This window comes from Hypanus sabinus, chromosome 11 (assembly GCF_030144855.1).
Source record: "Hypanus sabinus isolate sHypSab1 chromosome 11, sHypSab1.hap1, whole genome shotgun sequence".
NCBI classification, from domain to species: Eukaryota; Metazoa; Chordata; class Chondrichthyes; order Myliobatiformes; family Dasyatidae; genus Hypanus; species Hypanus sabinus.
In genome coordinates this window covers 788,871-812,749 of record NC_082716.1, presented here as the reverse complement: position 1 = coordinate 812,749, position 23,879 = coordinate 788,871, and the positions used below count along the sequence as shown (strand labels likewise).

The 23,879-nt window shown below is 47.0% G+C and overlaps 1 protein-coding gene across 1 annotated transcript in view; it reads left to right on the top strand.

Moving 5' to 3' along the window:
- Positions 1–1,813: 1,813 nt before the first annotated feature.
- Positions 1,814–23,879, top strand: part of olfm3a (olfactomedin 3a) — a 43,965-nt gene continuing 21,899 nt past the window's right edge. The window contains exons 1-2 of the mRNA XM_059983545.1: positions 1,814–1,954; positions 19,572–19,727. Coding sequence (XP_059839528.1) covers positions 19,581–19,727 — 147 coding nt within the window. The 5' untranslated portion in view covers positions 1,814–1,954; positions 19,572–19,580. The remainder of the gene's footprint in view (positions 1,955–19,571; positions 19,728–23,879) is intronic.

The following is a 23,879-nucleotide window of genomic DNA, read 5'->3' as shown; positions in this document are numbered from 1 at the left end:
TATATAACTCCCATCGGGGTCATTTTCGCCTTGCATTTCCTTAGCTCTATCCACAACGATGCAATACCTTCTGATCCCATGTCCTCCTCTTTCTAATGATTTGATTTCAATTTTTACCAGCAGAGCCACACAAACCCCTCTACCTTTTAATATAATGTGTATCCTGAGATGTTAAACTCACCAGTTATAATCTTCTTTCAGCCATGATTCAGTGCTGCCCACAACATCATAACCAGTCTATAACATCATAACAATCTATGTACAAGTTCATCTACCTTATCCTGTTTACTGTGCACATTCAAATATAACACCATCAGTCCTGTATTCACCCTTTTCAATTTTGTCTGCCTTTTACATTGCAACTCATCCTTTTGACTACAATTTTATCCTACCATCAGCCTCTCCTTGCTAGCAGTGTCACTACACTGCCACTGTTCATAAACCAACTACCTTATCCTCAACACTATCACTCTGGTTCCCATGCCTCTGCCAATTTACTGTAGTTTAAACCCCCCCAAACAACTGCAGCAAATCTGACCGCAAGGATATTGAATCCTCTCGGGTTCAAGTGTAGCCAATCCTTTTTATACAAATCATACCTCCCTCAGAAGAGATCCCAATGCTCCATAAATCTGAACCCCTGCTCCCTACACCAGTTCCTCAGACACACATTCATCTGCCATATCATCCTATTCTTCCTCTTGTGGGCGCGTGGCACAGGCAGCAATCCAGAGATTACCACCCTGGAGGTCCTGTTTTTCAGCTTTCTAGCTAGCTCCCTAAATTCTCTCTTCAGGACTTTATCGTCTTTCTACCTCTCAAGCTCATTATTCTGGCAGAATTATTGTGGAATATGATTGTTCTGTGAGCTAGCATTCTCTTGATAGGCTAAATGGTCTGTTTTTTAAGGGGTGAGGATGTATGGTAAATTCTCAACTCTCCCTGAACATTCTCCACTGTCCTTTCCAATATGGAAAATTCACACTGGGCAAGACAGTAGGGAAATGAATGAAAAATAGTTAACAGAAACATTTGAATGCTTGGAGTGGTGCAATGGAGAAAAACACTGTCCCCGCATAATGTTCTGGTTCAGTCCTGATCTCCAGAGATGTCCATGTGGAGTTTGTGCATTTTCTCTGTGACTGCGTGAGTTTCCCCTGGGGGCTATAGTTCCCTCACACATCCCAAAGATGTGTGGGCTGGCAGGTTAATTGTCCACAGTAAATTGTCCCCACTGTGTGGGCGAGGGGTGCAATTTGGGGGGAATTGATGGGAATGTTGGAAAAATAAAATGGGATTGGTGTAGGATTGACATCAATAGGTAGCTGAGGGAAAACATGGACTCAATTGGCTGAAAAGCTGAGGAACTATGAGTCTATGAGACACAGTTTAACTTAAAGAAAGTTTGCTTTTCATCTCTTGATTTTTGTTTAGTTTGTATTGTAACCACAATAGGAGCAGGAGGTCACAACAGGAGAGAGAAATTTGTTGGTGGAAAATGCATAGATTGCTGAAAGTGGCAGGAGAAGTATCAAGAAAGAGAGCAGGATGAGAGAGGGTGAGAGAAAAAAGGAGAGAGAAACACACACAGAAAAGAAGAGGAAAGAGGGGCAGAGACACCAATAAAGAGGAAAACAGTATCACTTGGGTAGAGAAGCAGCATTCAGCAAACAAATGAACAGACAGCTACAGAGAACAGATGCAGATGGTTGATGAGGTGATAAAATGACAAATGTGAAGGGTTAAACAGGGAACAGTTACTGCATTGTGCTGCCAGTTATTGATAAACTGTTCGACCTTGCCTCCACAGTCTGTCAGGCTGAGGGAAGGCTGGCAAGTCTACAGCTCGGCCCAGGACCCTGATGGAAGATGCATCTGCACAGTAGTGGCTCCGGAGCAGAACCTGTGCTCCAGGGATGCACGCAGCAAGCAACTGCAACGGCTCCTCGAAAAGGTATGGTTCCGCTCAGAGTGATCTTGTGTGGCAGACAGAGATTTTCATAAAGGTGCTCATTGAGGTATTGATACGGTTCCAAATTCCTAGTCAGACAGCTCAGAACCAGGCCCTTCAGCCCAACCAAGTATCTATGCTGACCAAGCTACCTACCAGAGCCTGTCCTATTTAAATTCATTTGCCCATTCCGCTTACCTTTCCAATCCAGATACCTGCCAAAGTGTCTTTTATTATTAAAATAGAGATGTAATTGTACCTACCTCTAGCAGCTCATTCCACATATCCATCACTCTCCTGGTGAAAAATCTGGCCCTTAGCTCCCCTTTAAACTATTCCCCTCTCACCTTATACCCATTACCCCTAGTTTTAAACTTCCCTACCCTGGGGAAGAGACTGTGATTTTCTGCCATATCTATGCACCTGTCAATAAAATAAGTGAGCATTTTGTCAATAAAACACGCGAGAGTCATTTTATGTGCTTAACAAAAGCTGCAGCCCTTTATGAACAGACCAAAAGCCTTACACTGCTGTCATTACGTCAGACACCATCTCTAAAGCAAATTACTCAATGACGGTGTGTGCGAATTATGTAGAACAGTTTCTATTTTGAACAATTTATGTCATCTGTCACCCGTTGCGTTACTCTACATACCTCATAATTTTATAAACATCTATAAGTTCACCCCTCAGCCTCCTATGTCTCAGGGAAAACCGTCCCATCCTATGCAGTCTATCATCTATCAGGAAAATAACACTTGGCTTTGGGGTAACACAGCCACTCCCTCACAGATTAAAAGATCCAAGTTCCATCCACAACTCCAGTGATGTCGGTGTGGAGTTTGCAGGATCTTTCTGTAAACATAAGGGGCTCCTGCAGGTGCTTTGATTGCTTCCCAATCACATATATATGTGTGTGTTGGACACTGTAAGATGTGTCTGAGTGTGTGAGTGAGTGGGAGATTCTGTGGGGAGAATTGAATAGAATTTGCAAATAGCAGTATTTAGAGCACAGAATACTACAGCAAAGGAAGAGGCCCTTTGACCCATTGACCCAATCAAATTAAATTAGTAATCAAATGTTCAAGTCCAAGTTTATTATCATTCAACATTATCATGGGAAAAGGAACAATAGTGTGGACTATTATCTAAATGGGGAGAAGGTTCAAACATCAGAAGTACAGAGGGACTTGGGAGTCCTCATGCAAGACACCAGAAGGCTAACTTACAGGTCGAGTTTGTGGTGAAGAAGGCAAATGAAATGTTGGCATTTATTTCATGGGGAATAGAATATAAAAGCAAGGAGATCATGCTGAGCCTTTATAAGTCACAAGTCAGGCCGCACTTGGAGTATTGTCAACAGTTTGGGACCCCATATCTCAGAAGAGATGTGTTGTCTTTGGAGAGAGTCCAGAGAAGGTTCACAAGGATGATTCTGGGAATGATGGAGTTAACATATGAGAAGCATTTGGCAGCTTTGGGCCTGTACTCACTGGAATTTAGAAGAATGAGGGAGGAATCTCATTGAAATCTACTGAATATTGAAAGGACTAGATAGGGTACGTAGACAGGTTTTTTCCTGTTGTGGGGCTACCCAGAACGAGGAGACACAACCTCAAAATTGAGGGCGACCTTTTAGAACGGAGGTAAGAAGGAAAATTTTAGCCAGAGAGTTGTGAATCTATGGAATGTTCTGCCACACACTATGGATGTATGGGGTTGAATGGGATTCAGGATCAGCAATGATGGAATGGCAGAGCAAACTCAATGGTCTGAATGGCCCAAATCCAGTTCCTGTGTCTTATGGTCCTATGGTCTTAAAAGGTTTACCAGGATGTTGTCTGGATTAGAGACATATTCAGGCTTTGAACAGAATCCAGAAGAGGTTTATCAGGATGCTGTCCAGATTAGAGACATATTCAGGCTTTGAACAGAGTCGAGAAGAGGTTTATCAGGATGTTGTCTGGATTAGAGATATATTCAGGCTTTGAACAGAGTCCAGAAGAGGTTTATCAGGATGCTGTCCAGATTAGAGAGCATGAGCTATAAGAAGAGCTTAGATAAACATGGGTTGATTTTGCTGGGGTGCAAGAGGTGGAGACAGAGAGAAGAGCCCACAGGACCTCCCTAAAGGTTAACCTTCAGGTTGAGTTAGTGATAAGGAAGGCAAATACAATTTTAGCATTAATTTTGGAGTACTATGAGCAGTTTTGGGCCTCTTGTCTAAGAAATGATGGAGAGTGAATTGGACAGTAGCCAGAGGAGTTTCACAAGAAAAATTCCAGAAATGAAAGGGTTAATGTATGAGGAGTGTTTGATGGCTCTTGAACAATCCTGCTGAAGGGTCTCAGCCCAATACATTGACTATACTTTTTTCCATAGATGCTACCTGAGTTCCTCCAGCATTTTGTGTATATTGCTTGGATTTCCAGTATCTGTAGATTTTCTCTTATCTGGGACTGTACTCACTGGAGTTTAGAAGATTGAGGGAGGTTTTCCTTGAAACCTATTGAATATTGAAAGGCCTAGAGTGGAATGGAGAGGATGTTTCCGGTAGTGGATGAGTCTAGGACTATAGGGCACAGCCTCAGAATAGAAGCCTGTCCATTCAGAACAGAGATGAGGAGGAACCTCCTTAGCTAGGGGATGGTAGATCTGTGGAATTCATTGCCACAGACAGCATTGAAGTTCAAATCATCAGGTATATTTAAAGCAGAACCTGATAGGCTTCTCAATGGAGAGAGTTAAGAGCACCAAGTTTCTGACAGTGCACATAACAGACAATCTCACCTTTATCCCTCAACACCACCTCTTTAGTCAAAGGGTACAGCTGTGTCTCCACCTCCTGAAGAGACTGAGGCGAGCAAGGCTTCACTCCCCCAATTCTGATCAACTTTTACAGCAGCACCATTGAGATTGTCCTGACCAACTGCATCACCAGCTGCAATGGGAATTGCATGGCATCTGACCACAAGAACAGATAGTGGAAAAGCTGCAGAGAGAGAGATTTTTAAGACCTCAAAGTCAGGAAGAAAAACGGTTAAGGATGGTGCAACTAATGTTCTGAGCTGTGCATATTTCAATGCCAGGAGTATTTGTGGGAAAGGGAGATTACCTCAGGGCATGGATCAACACCTGGAATTATAATAGTAAAACAATGAGACATTAGAGGAGAATTAAGCCATTTTGCCCATTGAATCTGCTCGCCATTCAATAATGGCTGAACCTTACTTCCCCTCCTCAGCCCCACTCCCTGCTGTTTTCCCCATAACTTTTGATTCTGTGGCCAATCAAGACCTTATCAATCTCCTCCTTAAATACAGTTGCTGTGGTAATAAATTCCACAATTCACCACCTGGTTAATGAAATTTCACCACATCTCTATCTTAAATAGACACCCCTCTATCCTGAGGCTATGCCCTCTTGTCCTAGACACCCCTACTACAGGAAACATCCTTTCCACATCTACTCTTCTCGGCCTTTCAAAATTCAAAAAAGTTTCATTGAAATCCCACCTCATGCTTCTAGATTCTAACGAATACAGGTCCACAGCTATCAAACATTCCTCATATGATAACCCATTCATTCCCAGAATCATCCTTGAACCTCCTCTGAATCCTGTCCAATACCAGCACATGGAGGAGCCCAAAACTATTCACAATATTCAAGGTGAGGTCTCATCAGTGTCTTATAAACCCTCAGCATCACATCCCTGCTCTAGTATTCTAGAGCTCTGGAAATGAATGCTAACATTGCATTTGCCTTCCGCACCACAGACTCTACCTGAAAGTTAACCTTTAGGATGTTCTGCATGAGGACTCCCAGATCCATTGCATCTTAGATTCTTTGATTTTCACCCCATGTAAAGAATAGTCTGCACATTTATTTCTACTACCAAAGTGCAATAAATTTTCCAATGTTGTATTACATTTGCCACTTTCTTGCCCTTTAGAGAGACGGTTGCAGGAGTGGCAGCACTGAAAGCTCGATATTCCGTGGTTCCAATGCTTTAGACATGATAATGCAGAGGGGATTAAAGAGAGAGGGTGGCATTACTCTTTAGGGAAAATATCACAGCAATGCTCAATCAGGACAGACTAAAGATTTCTTCCAGTGCGGCTTTATGGGTGGAACTGAGGGATAAGATTGTTATCACCATATTAATGGAGTTATATTGAGAATATGCAATAACTGATCTGCTATTTGGGAATGAGAGAGGGCAGGTGACAGCTGTTTGTCAGAAAACACTAAATTATGGAAAAGTATAGATCTGATCATTCTGTTGAGATTTTAAAATGGAAAAAGGCCAATTTTGATGGTATCGGAAAGGATCTAACAAGTGTGGATTGGGACAGGCTGTTTTCTGGCAAAGGTATACTTGGTAAGAGGGAAACCTTCAATAGTAAAATTTTGTGAGTATAAAGCTTTTATGTTCCTGTCAGAACAAAATGCAAGGATTACAAGTTTATGGAACCTTGGTTTTCGAGAGATATTAAGACCCGGTTAAGGAAAAAAGACCGTAAGACCATAAGATCACTTGATTCTGGCATGGACCCAGAGGACTGGAAGATTGTAAATGTCACTCCGCTCCTTAAGAAGGGAGGAAAGCAAAAGAAAGGAAATTATAGTCTAGTTAGCCTAACCTCAGTGGTGGGGAATGTGTTGAAGTCTATCATTCAGGATGAGATTTTAGGGTACTTGTAGACTAATGATAAAATAAGTCAAAGTCAGCCCGGTTTCTGTGAAGGGAAATCTTGCCTGACAAATCTGTCAGAGTTCTTCAAAGAAGTAACAAGCAGGGTGTACAGAAGAGAGGCAGTGGATATCATCTACTTGGATTTTCAGAAGGTATTTGATAAGATGCCACACTTGAGACTGATTAACAAGGTAAAATCCTTTGGCATTACAGGAAAGCTACTGGGATGGATAGAGGAATGGCTGACAGGCTGGGGGCAATGATTGGGAATAAAAAGTGCCTTTTCTGGTTGGCTGCTGTTGACTAGTGGTGTTCCTCAGGGGTCAGTATTGGGACCACTACTTCTCACGTTGTTTGTCAATGATTTGAATAATGGGATTGGTGGCTTTGTGGCAAAGTTTGCAGATGATACAAAAATAGATAGTGCTGTGATAGTGCTGTGGAAACAATGCAATTGCAGCAGGAATTAGAGAAATTGTAGGAATGGGCAAAAAAGTGGCAGATGGAATACAGTGCTGGGAAATGTATGATAATATATTTTAGTAAAAGGAACAATAGTGTGGACTATCATTTAAATGGGGAGAAGGTTCAAACATTAGAGGTGCAGAGGGACTTAGGAGTCCTCGTGCAAGACTCGCAGAAGATTAATTTACAGGTTGCGCCTGTGGTAAAGAAGGCAAATGCTATGTTGCCATTTATTTCAAGAGAATGTAAAAGTAAGGAGATAATTCTGAGCCTTTATAAGACACTAGTCAGGCCACACTTGGAGTATTGTCAACAGTTTTGGGCTCCATATCTCAGAAACAATGTGTTGTCATTGGAGTGAGTCCAGAGGAGGTTCATCAGGATGATTCTGGGAATGAAGGGGTTAACATATAAGGAGCATTTGGCAGCTTTGAGGCTGTACTCACTGGAATTTAGCAGAAAGTGGAACCTACCGAATGTTGAAAGGACTAGCTAGCGCTGATTTGAGAAAGGGTGTTTCTAGGGTGGGGGTATCCAGAACTAAAGGGCACAGCCTCAACATTGAGGGACGTCCTTTCAGAATAGAGGTAAGGAGGAATTATTTTAGCTAGAGGGTAGTGAATCTGTGGAATGCTCTACCACAGAGTGCAGAGAAGGTCACATCCATGGGTATATTTAAGGCTGGAGTTGATTGTTTCCTGATCAATCAGGGCATCAAAGGTTATGGTGAGAACCATAGAACCATAGAACACTACAGCACAGTTCAGGGCCTTCAGCCCTCCATGTTGTGTTGACCCATATAATCCTTAAAAAAAGGTACTAAACCCACACTACCCCATAACCATTTTTCTTTTCATCCATGTGCCTATCCAAGAGGCTCTTAAATACCCCAATGTTTTAGCCTCCACCACCATCGCTGGCAAGTTATTCCAGGCACTCACAAACCTCTGTGTAAAAAAAACTTACCCCTGATGTCTCCCCTACACTTCCCTCCCTTAAATTTGTACATATGCCCTCTGGTGTTTGCTATTGGTGCCCTGGGAAACAGGTACTGACTATCCACCCTATCTATGCCTCTCATAATCCTGTAGACCTCTATCAAGTCCCCTCTCATTCTTCTACACTCCAAAGAGAAAAGTCCCAGCTCTGCTAACCTTGCTTCATATGACCTGTTCTCCAAACCAGGCAACATCCTGGTAAATCTCCTCTGCACCCTCTCCATAGTTTCCACATCCTTCCTATAATGTGGTGACCAGAATTGAACACAATACTCTAAGTGCGGTCTCACCAGAGATTTGTAGAGTTGCAACATGACCTCTCTACTCTTGAACTCAATCCCCCTGTTAATGAAGCCTAGCATCCCATTGGCCTTCTTAACCGCTATATCAACCTGTGCAGCAACCTCGAGGGATGTATGGATTTGAACCCCAAGGTCCCTTTTTCATTCGCACTCTTAAGTAACTGACCATTAATCCTGTACTCAGTCTTCTGGTTTGTCCTCCCAAAATGCATCACCTCACACTTATCCGGATTGAACTCCATCTGCTATTTTTCTGCCCAACTCTGCAACCTGTCTATATCCTCTTGTAACCTTTGACCACTGTCAGTTCCATCCACAACTCCTCCAATCTTCGTGTCAATTGCAAACTTCCGCATCCTTCTGCCTCTACATCCAGGTCATTTTTAAAAATCACAAATAGCAGGGGTCCCAGGTCAGATCCCTGGGGCACTCCACTAGTCACCGACCTCCAGGCAGAATACTTTCCTTCCACAACTACCCTCTGCTTTCTTCCTTTAAGCCAATTTTTTATCCAAACAGCCAAGGTTTTACTTATCCCATGCCTCATGACTTTCTGGATGAGTCTCTCATGAGGGACCTTGTCAAATGCTTCACTAAAGTCCACATAGACCACATCCACTGCCCTACCTTCATCAACTTCTTTTGTTACCTCTTCAAAAAACTCAATCAGGCTCATGAGGCACGATCTTCCTTTCACAAAGCCATGTTGACTATCCATGAGTAGACTGTACTTCTCCAAATGCTCGTAGATCCTATCCTTAAGAATCCTTTCCAGTAGTTTGCATACCACCAACATAAGACTCACCGGTCTATAGTTCCCAGGTTTCTCTCTATTACCTTTTTTAAACAAGGGAACTACATTTGCCATTCTCCAGTCCTCCAGCACTTCCCCTGCAGCCAAAGAGGATTCAAAGATCATGGCTAATGCTCCTGCGATCTCTTCTCTCAATTCCCACAACAACCTGGGGTGTATCAATCTGGCCCTGGGGATTTATATATCTTAATGTTTTTAAGAAGATCCAGCACTTCTTCTTCCCTAATCTCCACATTGTCCAGTTCACAGGCCCACTCTACTTTGACCTCATCCTGATCAAGATCCTTTTCACTTGTGAATACTGAAGCAAAGTATTCATTTAGGACCTCCCCATCCTCCTCTGCCTCCAGGCACATGTTGCCCTCTTTATCCTTTAGCGGTCCCACCTTCATTCTCGTCATCCTCCTATTTTTCACAAATGCACAGAATGCCTTGGGTTTCTCCTTTATCCTACATGCCAATGCCTTCTCATGCCCCCTTCAAGCTCTCCTAAGTCCTTTCTTTAGCTCCTTCCTGGCTACCCTATATTTCTCATAAGCCCCTCCTACTTCCTGCTTCTTATATCTAACACGTACTTCCTTTTTCCTCTTGACGAGTTGCCTCACATGTTTTGTCAGCCACAGTTCCCTTTTTCTACCATTTTTTCCTTGCCTCAGTGGGACAAACCTATCCTGAACCCAGTTGAAGTGGTCCCTAAACTTCTCCCTCATTACTTCTGTGCTTTCCCCTTTGAACATCTGTTTCCAATTTACCCTCGCTAGTTCCTGCCTCATCCCTTCAAAGGTAGCCCTTCCCCAGTTAAGCACTTTACCATTTCATCTGATTTTATCCCTTTCCATAGCTATGCTGAAGCTAAGGGAGTTGTGGTCACTCTCACCAAAATGTTCCCCCACCAAGAGGTCTGTCACCTGACCAGGTTCATTACCAAGAACTAGATTCAGTATAGCCTCTCCTCTCGTCAGCCGGTCCACATACTGTATCAGGAATCCTTCTTGAAAACACCTGACAAATTCAGCCCCATCTATCCCCCTTGCACTCAGGAGGTGCCAGTCAATATGAAGGAAGTTGAAATCACCCATAACTACTACCCTGTATTTCCTGTATTCTAAAATTCTAAAATCTGCCTGCTTATCTACTCCTTGGTGTCCCAAGGGCTATTTGGAGGCCTATAGACTACTCCCAGCACAGTGATTGATCCCTTCCTATTTCTGACTTCCACCCAGACTGAGTCCGTGAACACTCCTTCTGAAGCGTCCTCCCTTTCTATAGCCATGATACTATCCCTGACCAGCAATGTCACTGCTCCCCTTTTCTACCTCCCATCCTGTTCCTTTTAAAACACCTGAACCCCGGAACCTGCATCATCCAATCCTGCCCTTCCTCCAACCAAGTTTCAGTAACGGCCACAACATCGTAGTTCCACGTACTAATCCATGCTCTAAGTTCATCCTCCTTGTTCCTAATACTCCTAGCATTGAAATAGCACATTTCAACCCCTTTAACTGGCTACAATTATGTTCCGTCCCCTGCCTGTCCTTCCTCATCAACTCAGAACTCTTAGCATCATGCCCTTGTCCTTCTACCTTAATCCCTGCACTCACATTCTGATTGCCAAACTAGTTTAAACCCTCCCCAACAGCTCTATCAAACCTGCCCGCCAGGATATTGGTCCCCCTGGGATTCAAGTGCAACCCATCCTTTTTGTACAGGTCAGACCCGTCCCAAAAGAGGTCCCAATGATCCAGAAATCTGAATCCCAGCCCCCTGCTCCAATCCCTCAGCCACGCATTTATCCTCCACCTCATTCTATTCCTATTCTCACTGTCACGTGGCACAGGCAGTAATCCCGAGATTACTACCTTTGAGGTCCTGCTTTTCAACTTCCTTCCTAACTCCCTGTAGTCTTCTTTCAGGACCTCTTCCCTTTTCCTACCTATGTCATTGGTACCAATATGTACCATGACCTCTGGCTGTTCTCCCTCCCACCGCAGGATATCCTGGATGCGATCAGAAACGTCCTGGACCCTGGCACCTGGGAGGCAAACTACCATCTGAGTTTCTTTCCTGCATCTACAGAATCGCCTGTCTGACCCCCTGACTATAGAGTCCCCTGTCACTACTGCCTTGCTCTTCCTTTCCCTACCCTTCTGAGCCACAGGGCCAGACTCTGTGCCAGAGGCATGGCCACTGTCACTTCCCCCAGGTAGGCTGTCCCCCCCAACAGTACTCAAACAGGAGAGCTTATTGTCAAGGGGTACAGCCACAGGGGTACTCTCTAGTACCTGACTCTTCCCCTTCCCTCTCCTGACTGTGACCCATTTCTCTGTCCCCCACGGCCCTGGAGTGACCACCTGTCTGTAACTGCTCTCTATCACCTCCTCACTCTCCCTGACCAGACGAAGGTCATCGAGCTGCAGCTCCAGTTCCCTAACATGGTCCCTTAGGAGTTGCATCTCGATGCATCGGGTGCAGATGTGGCCATCCAGGACGCCGGGAGACTCCAGGACCTCCCACATCTGACACCGACCACAGAAAACTGGCCTCATACACATACTACCTCCTTTAGTAATCAACAGCTGCCTCAACTCATCCCGTTACCGCCGAAGCCCGTGGGGCCATAGCCCTTTCACTCTGCTGCCTCTCACTCTGCTGCCTCTCACTCTGCTGCCTCTCACTCTGCTGCCTCTCACTCTGCTGCCTCTCACTCTGCTGCCTCTCACTCTGCTGCCTCTCACTCTGCTGCCTCTCACTCCGCTGCCTCTCACTCTGCTGCCCCTCACTCTGCTGCCTCTCACTCTGCTGCCTCTCACTCTGCTGCCTCTCACTCTGCTGCCTCTCAGTCTGCTGCCTCTCACTCTGCTGCCTCTCACTCTGCTGCCCGCTCCCAGCGCTGCCTCTCACTCTGCTGCCTCTCACTCTGCTGCCTCTCACTCTGCTGCCTCTCACTCTGCTGCCTCTCACTCCGCTGCCTCTCACTCTGCTGCCCCTCACTCTGCTGCCTCTCACTCTGCTGCCTCTCACTCTGCTGCCCTCTCACTCTGCTGCCTCTCACTCTGCTGCCTCTCACTCTGCTGCCTCTCACTCCGCTGCCTCTCACTCTGCTGCCTCTCACTCTGCTGCCTCTCACTCTGCTGCCTCTCACTCTGCTGCCCCTCACTCCGCTGCCTCTCACTCCGCTGCCTCTCACTCCGCTGCCCCTCACTCCGCTGCCTCTCACTCTGCTGCCTCTCACTCCGCTGCCTCTCACTCCGCTGCCCCTCACTCCGCCGCCCCTCACTCCGCTGCCTCTCACTCTGCTGCCCCTCACTCCGCTGCCTCTCACTCCGCTGCCCCTCACTCCGCCGCCTCTCACTCCGCCGCCTCTCACTCCGCCGCCTCTCACTCTGCTGCCTCTCACTCCGCTGCCCCTCACTCCGCTGCCTCTCACTCCGCTGCCTCTCACTCTGCTGCCCCTCACTCTGCTGCCTCTCACTCCGCTGCCTCTCACTCCGCTGCCCCTCACTCCGCTGCCTCTCACTCTGCTGCCTCTCACTCCGCCGCCTCTCACTCCGCTGCCTCTCACTCTGCTGCCTCTCACTCTGCTGCCTCTCACTCTGCTGCCTCTCACTCCGCTGCCTCTCACTCTGCTGCCTCTCACTCTGCTGCCTCTCACTCTGCTGCCTCTCACTCCGCTGCCTCTCACTCCGCTGCCCCTCACTCCGCTGCCTCTCACTCTGCTGCCTCTCACTCCGCCGCCTCTCACTCCGCTGCCTCTCACTCTGCTGCCTCTCACTCTGCTGCCTCTCACTCTGCTGCCTCTCACTCTGCTGCCCCTCACTCTGCTGCCTCTCACTCTGCTGCCTCTCACTCTGCTGCCTCTCACTCTGCTGCCTCTCACTCTGCTGCCCGCTCCCAGCGCTGCCTCTCACTCTGCTGCCTCTCACTCTGCTGCCTCTCACTCTGCTGCCTCTCACTCTGCTGCCTCTCACTCTGCTGCCCGCTCCCAACGCTGCCTCTCACTCTGCTGCCTCTCACTACGCTGCCTCTCACTCTGCTGCCTCTCACTCTGCTGCCTCTCACTCTGCTGCCCCTCACTCTGCTGCCTCTCACTCTGCTGCCTCTCACTCTGCTGCCTCTCACTCTGCTGCCTTTCACTCTGCTGCCTCTCACTCTGCTGCCCCTCACTCTGCTGCCTCTCACTCTGCTGCCTCTCACTCTGCTGCCCCTCACTCTGCTGCCTCTCACTCTGCTGCCTCTCACTCTGCTGCCTCTCACTCTGCTGCCTCTCACTCTGCTGCCCCTCACTCTGCTGCTTCTCACTCTGCTGCCTCTCACTCTGCTGCCTCTCACTCTGCTGCCTCTCACTCTGCTGCCCCTCACTCTGCTGCCTCTCACTCTGCTGCCTTTCACTCTGCTGCCTCTCACTCTGCTGCCCGCTCCCAGCGCTGCCTCTCACTCTGCTGCCTCTCACTCTGCTGCCTTTCACTCTGCTGCCTCTCACTCTGCTGCCCCTCACTCTACTGCCTCTCACTCTGCTGCCTCTCACTCTGCTGCCCCTCACTCTGCTGCCTCTCACTCTGCTGCCTCTCACTCTGCTGCCTCTCACTCTGCTGCCTCTCACTCCGCTGCCTCTCACTCTGCTGCCCCTCACTCTGCTGCCTCTCACTCTGCTGCCTCTCACTCTGCTGCCTCTCACTCTGCTGCCTCTCACTCTGCTGCCCGCTCCCAGCGCTGCCTCTCACTCTGCTGCCTCTCACTCTGCTGCCTCTCACTCTGCTGCCCCTCACTCTGCTGCCCCTCACTCTGCTGCCTCTCACTCTGCTGCCTCTCACTCTGCTGCCTCTCACTCTGCTGCCTCTCACTCTGCTGCCTCTCACTCTGCTGCCCGCTCCCAGCGCTGCCTCTCACTCTGCTGCCTCTCACTCTGCTGCCTCTCACTCTGCTGCCCCTCACTCTGCTGCCTCTCACTCTGCTGCCTTTCACTCTGCTGCCTCTCACTCTGCTGCCCGCTCCCAGCGCTGCCTCTCACTCTGCTGCCTCTCACTCTGCTGCCTTTCACTCTGCTGCCTCTCACTCTGCTGCCCCTCACTCTACTGCCTCTCACTCTGCTGCCTCTCACTCTGCTGCCCCTCACTCTGCTGCCTCTCACTCTGCTGCCTCTCACTCTGCTGCCTCTCACTCTGCTGCCTCTCACTCCGCTGCCTCTCACTCTGCTGCCTCTCACTCTGCTGCCTCTCACTCTGCTGCCTCTCACTCTGCTGCCTCTCACCCCACGGCCCGCTCCCAGCGCTGCCTCTCACTCTGCTGCCTCTCACTCTGCTGCCTCTCACTCTGCTGCCCCTCACTCTGCTGCCTCTCACTCTGCTGCCTCTCACTCTGCTGCCTTTCACTCTGCTGCCTCTCACTCTGCTGCCTCTCACTCTGCTGCCTCTCACTCTGCTGCCTCTCACCCCACGGCCCGCTCCCAGCGCTGCCTCTCACTCTGCTGCCTCTCACTCTGCTGCCTCTCACTCTGCTGCCCCTCACTCTGCTGCCTCTCACTCTGCTGCCTCTCACTTTGCTGCCTTTCACTCTGCTGCCTCTCACTCTGCTGCCTCTCACTCCGCTGCCTCTCACTCCGCTGCCTCTCACTCCGCTGCCTCTCACTCTGCTGCCCCTCACTCTGCTGCCCCTCACTCTGCTGCCTCTCACTCTGCTGCCTCTCACTCTGCTGCCTCTCACTCTGCTGCCTCTCACTCTGCTGCCCCTCACTCTGCTGCCTCTCACTCTGCTGCCTCTCACTCTGCTGCCTCTCACTCCGCTGCCTCTCACTCTGCTGCCCCTCACTCCGCTGCCTCTCACTCCGCTGCCCCTCACTCCGCCGCCTCTCACTCCGCTGCCTCTCACTCCGCTGCCTCTCACTCCGCTGCCTCTCACTCCGCTGCCCCTCACTCCGCTGCCCCTCACTCTGCTGCCCCTCACTCTGCTGCCTCTCACTCTGCTGCCTCTCACTCTGCTGCCTCTCACTCTGCTGCCTCTCACTCTGCTGCCCCTCACTCTGCTGCCTCTCACTCTGCTGCCTCTCACTCTGCTGCCTCTCACTCTGCTGCCCGCTCCCAGCGCTGCCTCTCACTCTGCTGCCCGCTCCCAGCGCTGCCTCTCACTCTGCTGCCTCTCACTCTGCTGCCTCTCACTCTGCTGCCTCTCACTCCGCTGCCCGCTCCCAACGCTGCCTCTCACTCTGCTGCCTCTCACTACGCTGCCTCTCACTCTGCTGCCTCTCACTCTGCTGCCTTTCACTCTGCTGCCCCTCACTCTGCTGCCTCTCACTCTGCTGCCTCTCACTCTGCTGCCTCTCACTCTGCTGCCTCTCACTCTGCTGCCTCTCACTCCGCTGCCCGCTCCCAACGCTGCCTCTCACTCTGCTGCCTCTCACTCTGCTGCCTCTCACTCCGCTGCCCGCTCCCAACGCTGCCCGCTGGATATGGCTGCCTTCTTTTTAAACTGTTCGCGCTCAACTGGCTGACATCACGCACCTGCGCAGTCTGGCCTCTCTCTTCCCCCGAGAACTCAAAATGTCTTCCCGCTGGAAATCCTTAGGTGCTCTCCCGCTGCCTTCTTGTTCCGAATCAAAAAGGCAGATGTATGGAGTTAAGTGGGATCTGGGAGCAGCCATGATAGGAAGGCAGATCAGACTTAATGGTCTGAATGGTCTAATTCTGTTCCTATGACTTATGGTCAAAGATACAGGAGCAGAATTAGGCCATTTGGCCCATTGAGTCTACTCCACCATTACATCATGGTTGATCCAAATTTTCTCTCAGCCCCAATCTCCTGCCTTCTCCCCATATCCCTGCATCCCTGACTAATCAAGAATCTATCCACATCTGCCTTAAATATACATTAAAACCTGGCCTCCACAGCTGCCTGTGTCAAAGAATGCCATAGATTCACCACACTCTGACTAAGTAAATTCTCCTTAATCCTTTAGAACACCCCTCTATTCCAGGGTTTAAAGACATTCAATCCTGAAATCATTCTTGTGAACCTCCTTTGAACCCTCTCCAGTTTCAGCACATACTTTCTAAGATACAGGGCTCAAAACCTGTTCACAATACTCCATGTGTGGCCTCACCAGTCTCAATGTTACATCTTTGCTTTTATATTCTAGTCCTCTTGAAATGAATGCTAACATTGCATTTGCCATCCTCACCACAGACTCAATCTGCAAATTAACCTTGAAGGAATCCTGCACAGGGACTGCCAGTCTCTTTGCACCTCAGTTTTTTGTATTTTCTCTCTATTTAGAAAATAGTCAAGGCTTTCATTTCATCTACCAAAGTGTGTGATCATACACTTCCCAACACTATATTCCATTTACTATTTCTTTGCCCAATCTCCTCATTTAAGTCCTTCTGTAGCCTCTCTTCTTCCTCAAAGCAACCTGTCCCTCCCCCTATTATCATATCATCTGCAAATTTTGCAATAAAGGAATCAATTCCATCTTCCAAATCACTGACATATAATGTAAAAAGAATCAGTCCCAACACAGACCCCCGTGGAACACTATTAGTCACCAGCAGCCAGCCTGTATAGGCTCCCTTTATTCTCACTCTTTGCCTCTTGCCAATCAGCCACTGCTTTATCCATGCTGGAATCTTTCCTATAAAATCATGTTAATCAGCCTCATATGTGGCACCTTGTCAAAAGCCTCCTGAAAATCCAAGTACACGTCACCCAATTCTTCTTTGTCTATCCTGCTTCTTCAAAGAATTTCAACAGATTTTTTCCTTGAGGAAACCATGTTGACTACGGCCTAATTGCTCATAAATTCTGTCATTAACAATCCACTGAAGTGAGAGTCACCAATCCATAGTTTCTAAGATAATCTCCACAGACCTTTTTTGAAAGATGGGACAACATTATCTACTCACCAGTTTTACAGAAAGGGACCAGTTCAGTAAGGCAACTTGGTTGGCTGAGATAAGTTAGTCCACAGAACCCATTTCCGTCTTGTGTAACTATGACTGAGCCTATATAAATACCAAGGTGTTATAAAATTTATTTTGTTATATCAAGACAGAAACGGTTGGAAACATTTGATTTTCAGAAGGCCTTTGACAAGGTGCTACACATGAGGTTGTTCAGCAAGATAAGAGCCCATGGAATTACAGGGAAGTTACTAGCATGGATGGAGCATTGGCTGATTGGCAGAAAACAGAGAGTGGCAATAAAGTCATCCTATTCTAGTTGCCTACCGGTTACCAGTGGAGTTCCACAGGAGTCAGTTTTGGGACAGCTGCTTTTTACGATGTATGTCAATGATTTGGACTATGAGATTAGTGGATTTGTGGCTAAATTTGCCAAAGATACAAAGATAGGTGAAGGAGCGGGTAGTGTTAAGGAAACAGAGAGCCTGCAGAAACTTGTATAGTTTAGGGGAAAGGGCAAAGAAGTGGCAAATGAAATACAATGTTGGAAAGTCTATGGTCGTGCACTTTGGTGGAAGAAATAAAATGGGCAGACTAGATGGGGAGAGAAATCAAAATGCAGAGATGCAAAGGGACTTGGGAGTCCTTGTGCAAGATACCCTAAAGGTTAACCTCCAGTTTGAATCAGTGGTGAAGGCGGTGAATGCAATGTTGGCATTCATTTCTAGAGGTATAGAATATAACAGCTGGGATGTGATGTTGAGGCTCCTCAAGGCACTTGCGAGACCACACTTGAAGTATTGTGTGCAGTTTTGGGCTCCTTATTTTAGAAAGGATATACTGACGTTAGAGAGGGCTCAGAGAAGATTCACGAGAATTATTCCAGGAATGAAAGGCTTCCCATATGAGGAATGTCTGGCAGTTCTTGGGCTGTATTCCCTGGAGTTCAGGAGAATGAGGGAGAAACTCATAGAAACATTCTGAATGTTAAGAGGCCTAAACAGATTAGATATGGCAAAGTTATTTCCCATGGTAGGGGGGTCTATGACAAGAGGGCACGACTTCAGGATTGAAGAACGTCCATTTAGAACAGAGGTGCAGAGAAATTACTTTAGTCAAAGGGTAGTAAATCTGTGAAATTTGTTGCCACGAGCAGCCGTGGAGGGTAAGTCATTGGGAGGATTGAAGGCAGAGATAGATAGGTTCTTGATTAACTAGGGCATCAAAGGGTATGGGGAGAAGGCAGGATAATGGAGATGATTGGAAGAATTGGATCAGCCCATGATTGAATGGCAGAGCAGACTCAATGGGCCGAATGGCCTACTTCTGCTCCTATATCTTATGGTCAGGCAGCTTCTGTGAAGAGGGAAACAGAATGAATACTTCACATCCGAAACCCTTTGTCAAACTGGGAGTGAGCTCAAGCAAAGTTCCACTGAAGGGTCCTCAACCCACAATGTTAAACTATTTCTCAGCCCTCAGATCCTGCCACTTAGTTGTTTCCAGCATTTTCCGTTTAATGTCCTGGTTAAGATTTCCACTGCTATGCTGTGAGATAGTTTATATTATCAGTTTACTGTAAAAGCAGTGTGCCATGCTGTACAGTGTGTTTTGGCTTCTGCTAAGAAAAGGACCCATGTTGTCCAACTTAGGAATTTGTGTCAGCCAATCAGGATTGTGAGCTGTGAGAGAAGGTTCCAGAGAGCTGTGTCGAAGAGTTTTCTGAAGGACAGTAGTCTGGTTTGGGGTCTTTTGCCATGAGCTGCGGAGAGGGACAGAAGAAAAGATGTCATTGAATGCTATGGGGAGGGAGTGCCCATAGCTGGAAATGCTTTGTGCAGATGAATGTCTCCAAAGAGGAGGGCAGATACTCCTGAGAGAGAACCAGTTTGTTCAAGACAGCCTGTTCATTCGAGAGGACCTGTTCGTTTGAAGGAAGTTCTGACTATGGCAGGTGCTTTCACACAGACTGTGAGTACGGCACCATGAGTTACAGTTATATCCAGCTTTGAAAGAGACAAGCTCCAATGGTCATGTGCACATTTAGACTGGTCTAACTGTAATTGTGTCTTTTATTTATTTTCTTTTTCATTTTATTTCTTTTAATAACTGTTTGATAAAGCTGAAATCAGTAAATACAACTTCCTTTATAATTTTATGCTGTGTACGATCTGTATTTTCTTGCCAATGGGTTATTGTTTATGGGCAGTAGTTCCACAGTATTCACTCAAATCAAGGTTTCTTTAGTCACAATATCACTACGTTCCTGTCTGGTTAAACCCTCAAATTGTACCAATGCTAGCTATATATTGTTTATGAAAGTTGGCCTTCTCACCGCTGAGTCACGTGGCTGTTAGCGAAGTTAGCTAACGAGCCTAGTTTGTACATGAGCCCGGTGAGTGGGTTACAGCAGATTTCCAGCAATTGCAGTTGTTTGATTTGCAGCTTGTGTTTAGGTGCAGAACATGTCTCAATCTATTGAAGTTCTGAATCTGAGGACTCAAAGGGATTTCCAGTACGTCTTGAAAATGGAGACTCAAGTGAAAGGAATGAAGGGGCAGTTCCGGCAAATTGAGGACAATCGGAAGAGTCTGTTGTCAAAACACTTCCAGGTATGACAGACACTTCATGCTGAAACAAAGAGGTGGTCAATAGAAGACAGAGGGTGACAGTTGAGGGGGTGTTATTCTGGCTGGAGGTCCATGACCAATGGTGTTCTATAGAGATCAGTGCTGGATCCTCTGTTTTTATGATAATTATAAATGAGCTGGATATACTACAAGCTGGGGAGTAAGTGCAGATGGCACAATAATTGGAGTTGTGGATAGTGAAGAAGGTAGTCAAAGGATACAGCAGGGCATTGATCAGTTGGAAATATGGCAGATGGAGTTTAATCCAGGCAAGGGTGAGTCATGCTCTTTTGGAGGTCAGATGTAAGAATAATATACAGAGGGATCTTGGGAAGCAAGTCCCTTATTCCATGAATATGGCAATAAAAGAGGATAGGGCAGCAAAGAGCAGCAGATGGCATTGTTGCTTTCATTGACTGGGGCATTAAGTATAAAAGTTGGGGGTTCATGTTGGATGAGGCATTCAGTAAAAGAGTCAAGAGGTTATGTTGCACCTGTACCACATGTTGCACTACATGTGGCCATTCCCATCAACAATAAGTATACCGTTTTGGATACTGTTGGTGGGGATGACCTACCAGGAACAAGTTGCAGTGGTCCTGCCTCTGGCACTGAGGGTGGACCCTCAACAAGGAAGGGGAGGAGAGAAGAGAGCAATAGTGATAGGGGATTCTATAGTTAGGGGGGCAGATAGGCAATTTTGTGGGGGAGATCGGGAGTCTCGGATGGTATGTTGCCTCCCTGGTGCCGGGGTCCGGGACATCACAGATCGGGTGCAGGTAATTCTCGAGAGGGAGGGCAAGAACCCAGATGTTGTGGTCCATGTAAGGACCAACGATGTGGGTAGGATGAGTGAGGGTGTCCTGCGTAGGGAGTTCAGGGAGTTAGGTGCAAAGCTGAAGGGCAGGACCCCCAGGGTAACAATCTCAGGATTGCTACCTGTGCCACGTGCGAGTGAGGCAAGGAACAGAAGGATTATACAGATTAATATGTGGCTGAGAGGATGGTGCAGGACGGAGGGCTTCAGATTTTTAGATAATTGGGCTTTGTTCCAAGGAAGGTGGGATCTGTTCCAACGGGATGGTTTACACCTGAACTGGAATGGTACTAACATTCTTGCAGGAAAGTTTGCTACTGCTGCTTGGGGGGTTTAAACTAAATTTGCAGGGGGTGGGGATCCAGAATGTGAGAGAGGATAGTGAGATGAAGAATAAAGGACAGGTGGGGGCTACACGGTTCCAGAATATTAAGTGTGTAGTAGAGAAAGGTGAGCCAGAACAAGTGATAAGGAGGACACATGTACAGAGGGATGATCTGATGGAACATGGAGTTAAATGTGCAGAAAGAATAAGTAAATTTAGGAAGGACAACAAAATTCAAGGGGCATACAGCCCGATGGGAGTTCAGGGAGCTGGGTTAAGCACAATAGGCAGCAATTTAAACAGAGAGAGGAGAAATGGGCTATAAATTCTATATCTGAATGCACGAAGTATCAGAAATAAGGCGGATGAGCTTGAAGCTCAGGTGCGAATGGGTAACTATGATGTTGTTGGGATAACGGAGACATGGCTGCAGGGAGATCAGACCTGGAAAATGAATGTACAAGGGTATACGTGCTATCGTAGGGACAGAAATGTGGGCAGAGGGGGTGGGGTGGCCCTGTTGGTGAGGAATGAGATTCAGTCCTTTGCAAGGGGGGGGGGACATAGGATCAGGAGAAGTCCTGTGTGGATAGAACTGCGGAACAGTAAGGGCAAAAAGACCCTAATGGGTGTTGTCTACAGGCCCCCAAACAGTAGCATAGATATTGCGTGCAAGTTGAATAGGGAGTTAACCTTGGCATGTGGCAAAGGTAATGTCGCGGTAGTTATGGGGGATTTCATCATGCAGTTGAACTGGGAGAATCAGGTTGGTGCTGGACCCCAGGATAGGGAGTTTGTAGAGCGCCTACGGGATGCATTCTTGGAACAGCTTATACAAGAGCCGACCAGGGACAAGGCTATTCTGGATTTAGTGTTGTGTAATGAACAGGATTTGATAAGCGATCTTGAAGTAAAGGAGCCATTCGGAGGTAGTGACCATAATGTGATAAGTTTTTATCTGCAATTTGAGAAGGATAAGGGCAGATCGGAGGTGTCAGTGTTGCAGTTGAACAAAGGAGACTATGGAGCCATGAGGGAGGAGCTGGCCAAAGTTAAATGGACGGATATCCTAGCAGAAAAGACAGTGGAACAGCAATGGCAGGTATTCTTGGGAATAATGCACAAGGTGCAAAATCAGTTCATCCCCCAGAGAAGGAAGGATTCAAAGGGGGGAAAGGGGCCACAGTGGTTGACAAAGGAAGTCAGAGATTGCATAGCATTAAAAAAAAAGGAAGTATGACAGAGCTAAGGTGAGTGGGAAGACAGATGCTTGGGAAATTTTTAAGGAACTACAGAACTTAACTAAAAAGGCAATACAGGGAGAAAAAGATGAGGAATGAACGCAAGCTAGCCAGGAATATAAAGGAGGATAGCAAAAGATTTTTTAGGTATGTGAAGAGAAAGAAGATACTTAAGAACAATGTTGGGCCCTTGAAGAATGAATTGGGTGAAATTGTTATGGGAAACAGAGAAATGGCAGAAGAATTTAATAAGTACTTTAGATCTGTCTTCACTAGGGAAGGCACAAGCAATCTCCCAGATGTATGGATGGGCCAAGGACATAGGGTAACAGAGGAAATGAAACAGATTGACATTAGGAAGGAAACAGTGATGAGTAGACTGATGGGACTGAAGACTGACAAATCCCCAGGTCCAGATGGTCTGCATCGTAGGGTACTAAAGGAGGTGGCCCTGGAAATTGCAGATGCATTGGTAATCATTTTCCATTGTTCCTTAGATTCAGGATCAGTTCCTGAGGATTGGAGAATGGCTAATGTTATCCCACTTTTTAAAAAGGAGGGAGGGAGAAAACAGAGAACTATCATCCTGTCAGCCTAATGTCAGTAGTGGGGAAGATGCTAGAGTCCATTATTAAAGATGAAATAGTGGCATATCTAGATAGCAGTGATAGGATTGGGCCGAGCCAACATGGATTTACCAAGGGCAAATCATGCTTGACTAATCTATTGGAGTTTTTCAAGGATGTAACCAGGAAGTTAGACAAGGGAGATCCAGTGGATGTAATGTACCTCGATTTTCAGAAGGCATTTGATAAGGTCCCACATAGGAGATTGGTGGGTAAAATCAGAGCTCATGGCATTGGTGGGAAGACATTGACATGGATAGAAAACTGGTTGGCAGATAGAAAGCAAAGGGTAGCGGTGAATGGGTGTTTCTCGGAATGGCAGGTGGTGACTAGTGGGGTGCCACAGGGCTCGGTATTGGGACCACAGCTGTTTACGATTTACGTCAATGATTTAGATGAAAGCATTGAGAATAACATCAGCAAGTTTGCTGATGATACTAAGCTGGGTGGCAGTGTGACATGTGATGAGGATGTTAGGAGAATTCAGGGTGACTTGGATAGGCTGAGTGAGTGGGCAGATACTTCGCAGATGACGTTTAATGTGAATAAGTGTGAGGTTATCCACTTTGGGAGTAAGAACAGGAAGGCAGATTATTATCTGAATGGTGTAGAGTTAGGTAAAGGAGAAATACAAAGAGATCTAGGAGTCCTTGTTCATCAGTCACTGAAGGTGAGTGAGCAAGTGCAGCAGGCAGTGAAGAAGGCTAATGGAATGTTGGCCTTTATTACAAAGGGAATTGAGTACAAGAGCAAGGAAATCGTTTTGCATTTGTACAGGGCCCTGGTGAGACCACACCTGGAGTATTGTGTACAGTTTTGGTCTCCAGGGTTAAGGAAGGACATCCTGGCTGTAGAGGAAGTGCAGCGTAACTTCACAAGGTTAATTCCTGGGATGTCCAGACTGTCTTACACAGAGAAGTTAGAGACTGGGCTTGTTCACGCTGGAATTAAGGAGATTGAGAGGGGATTTGATTGCAACATATAAGATTATTAAGGGATTGGACAAGATAGAGGCAGGAAATACGTTCCAGATGCTGGGAGAGTCCAATACCAGAGGGCATGGTTTAAGAATAAGGGGAAGGTCATTTAGGACAGAGTTAAGGAAAAACTTCTTCTCCCAGAGAG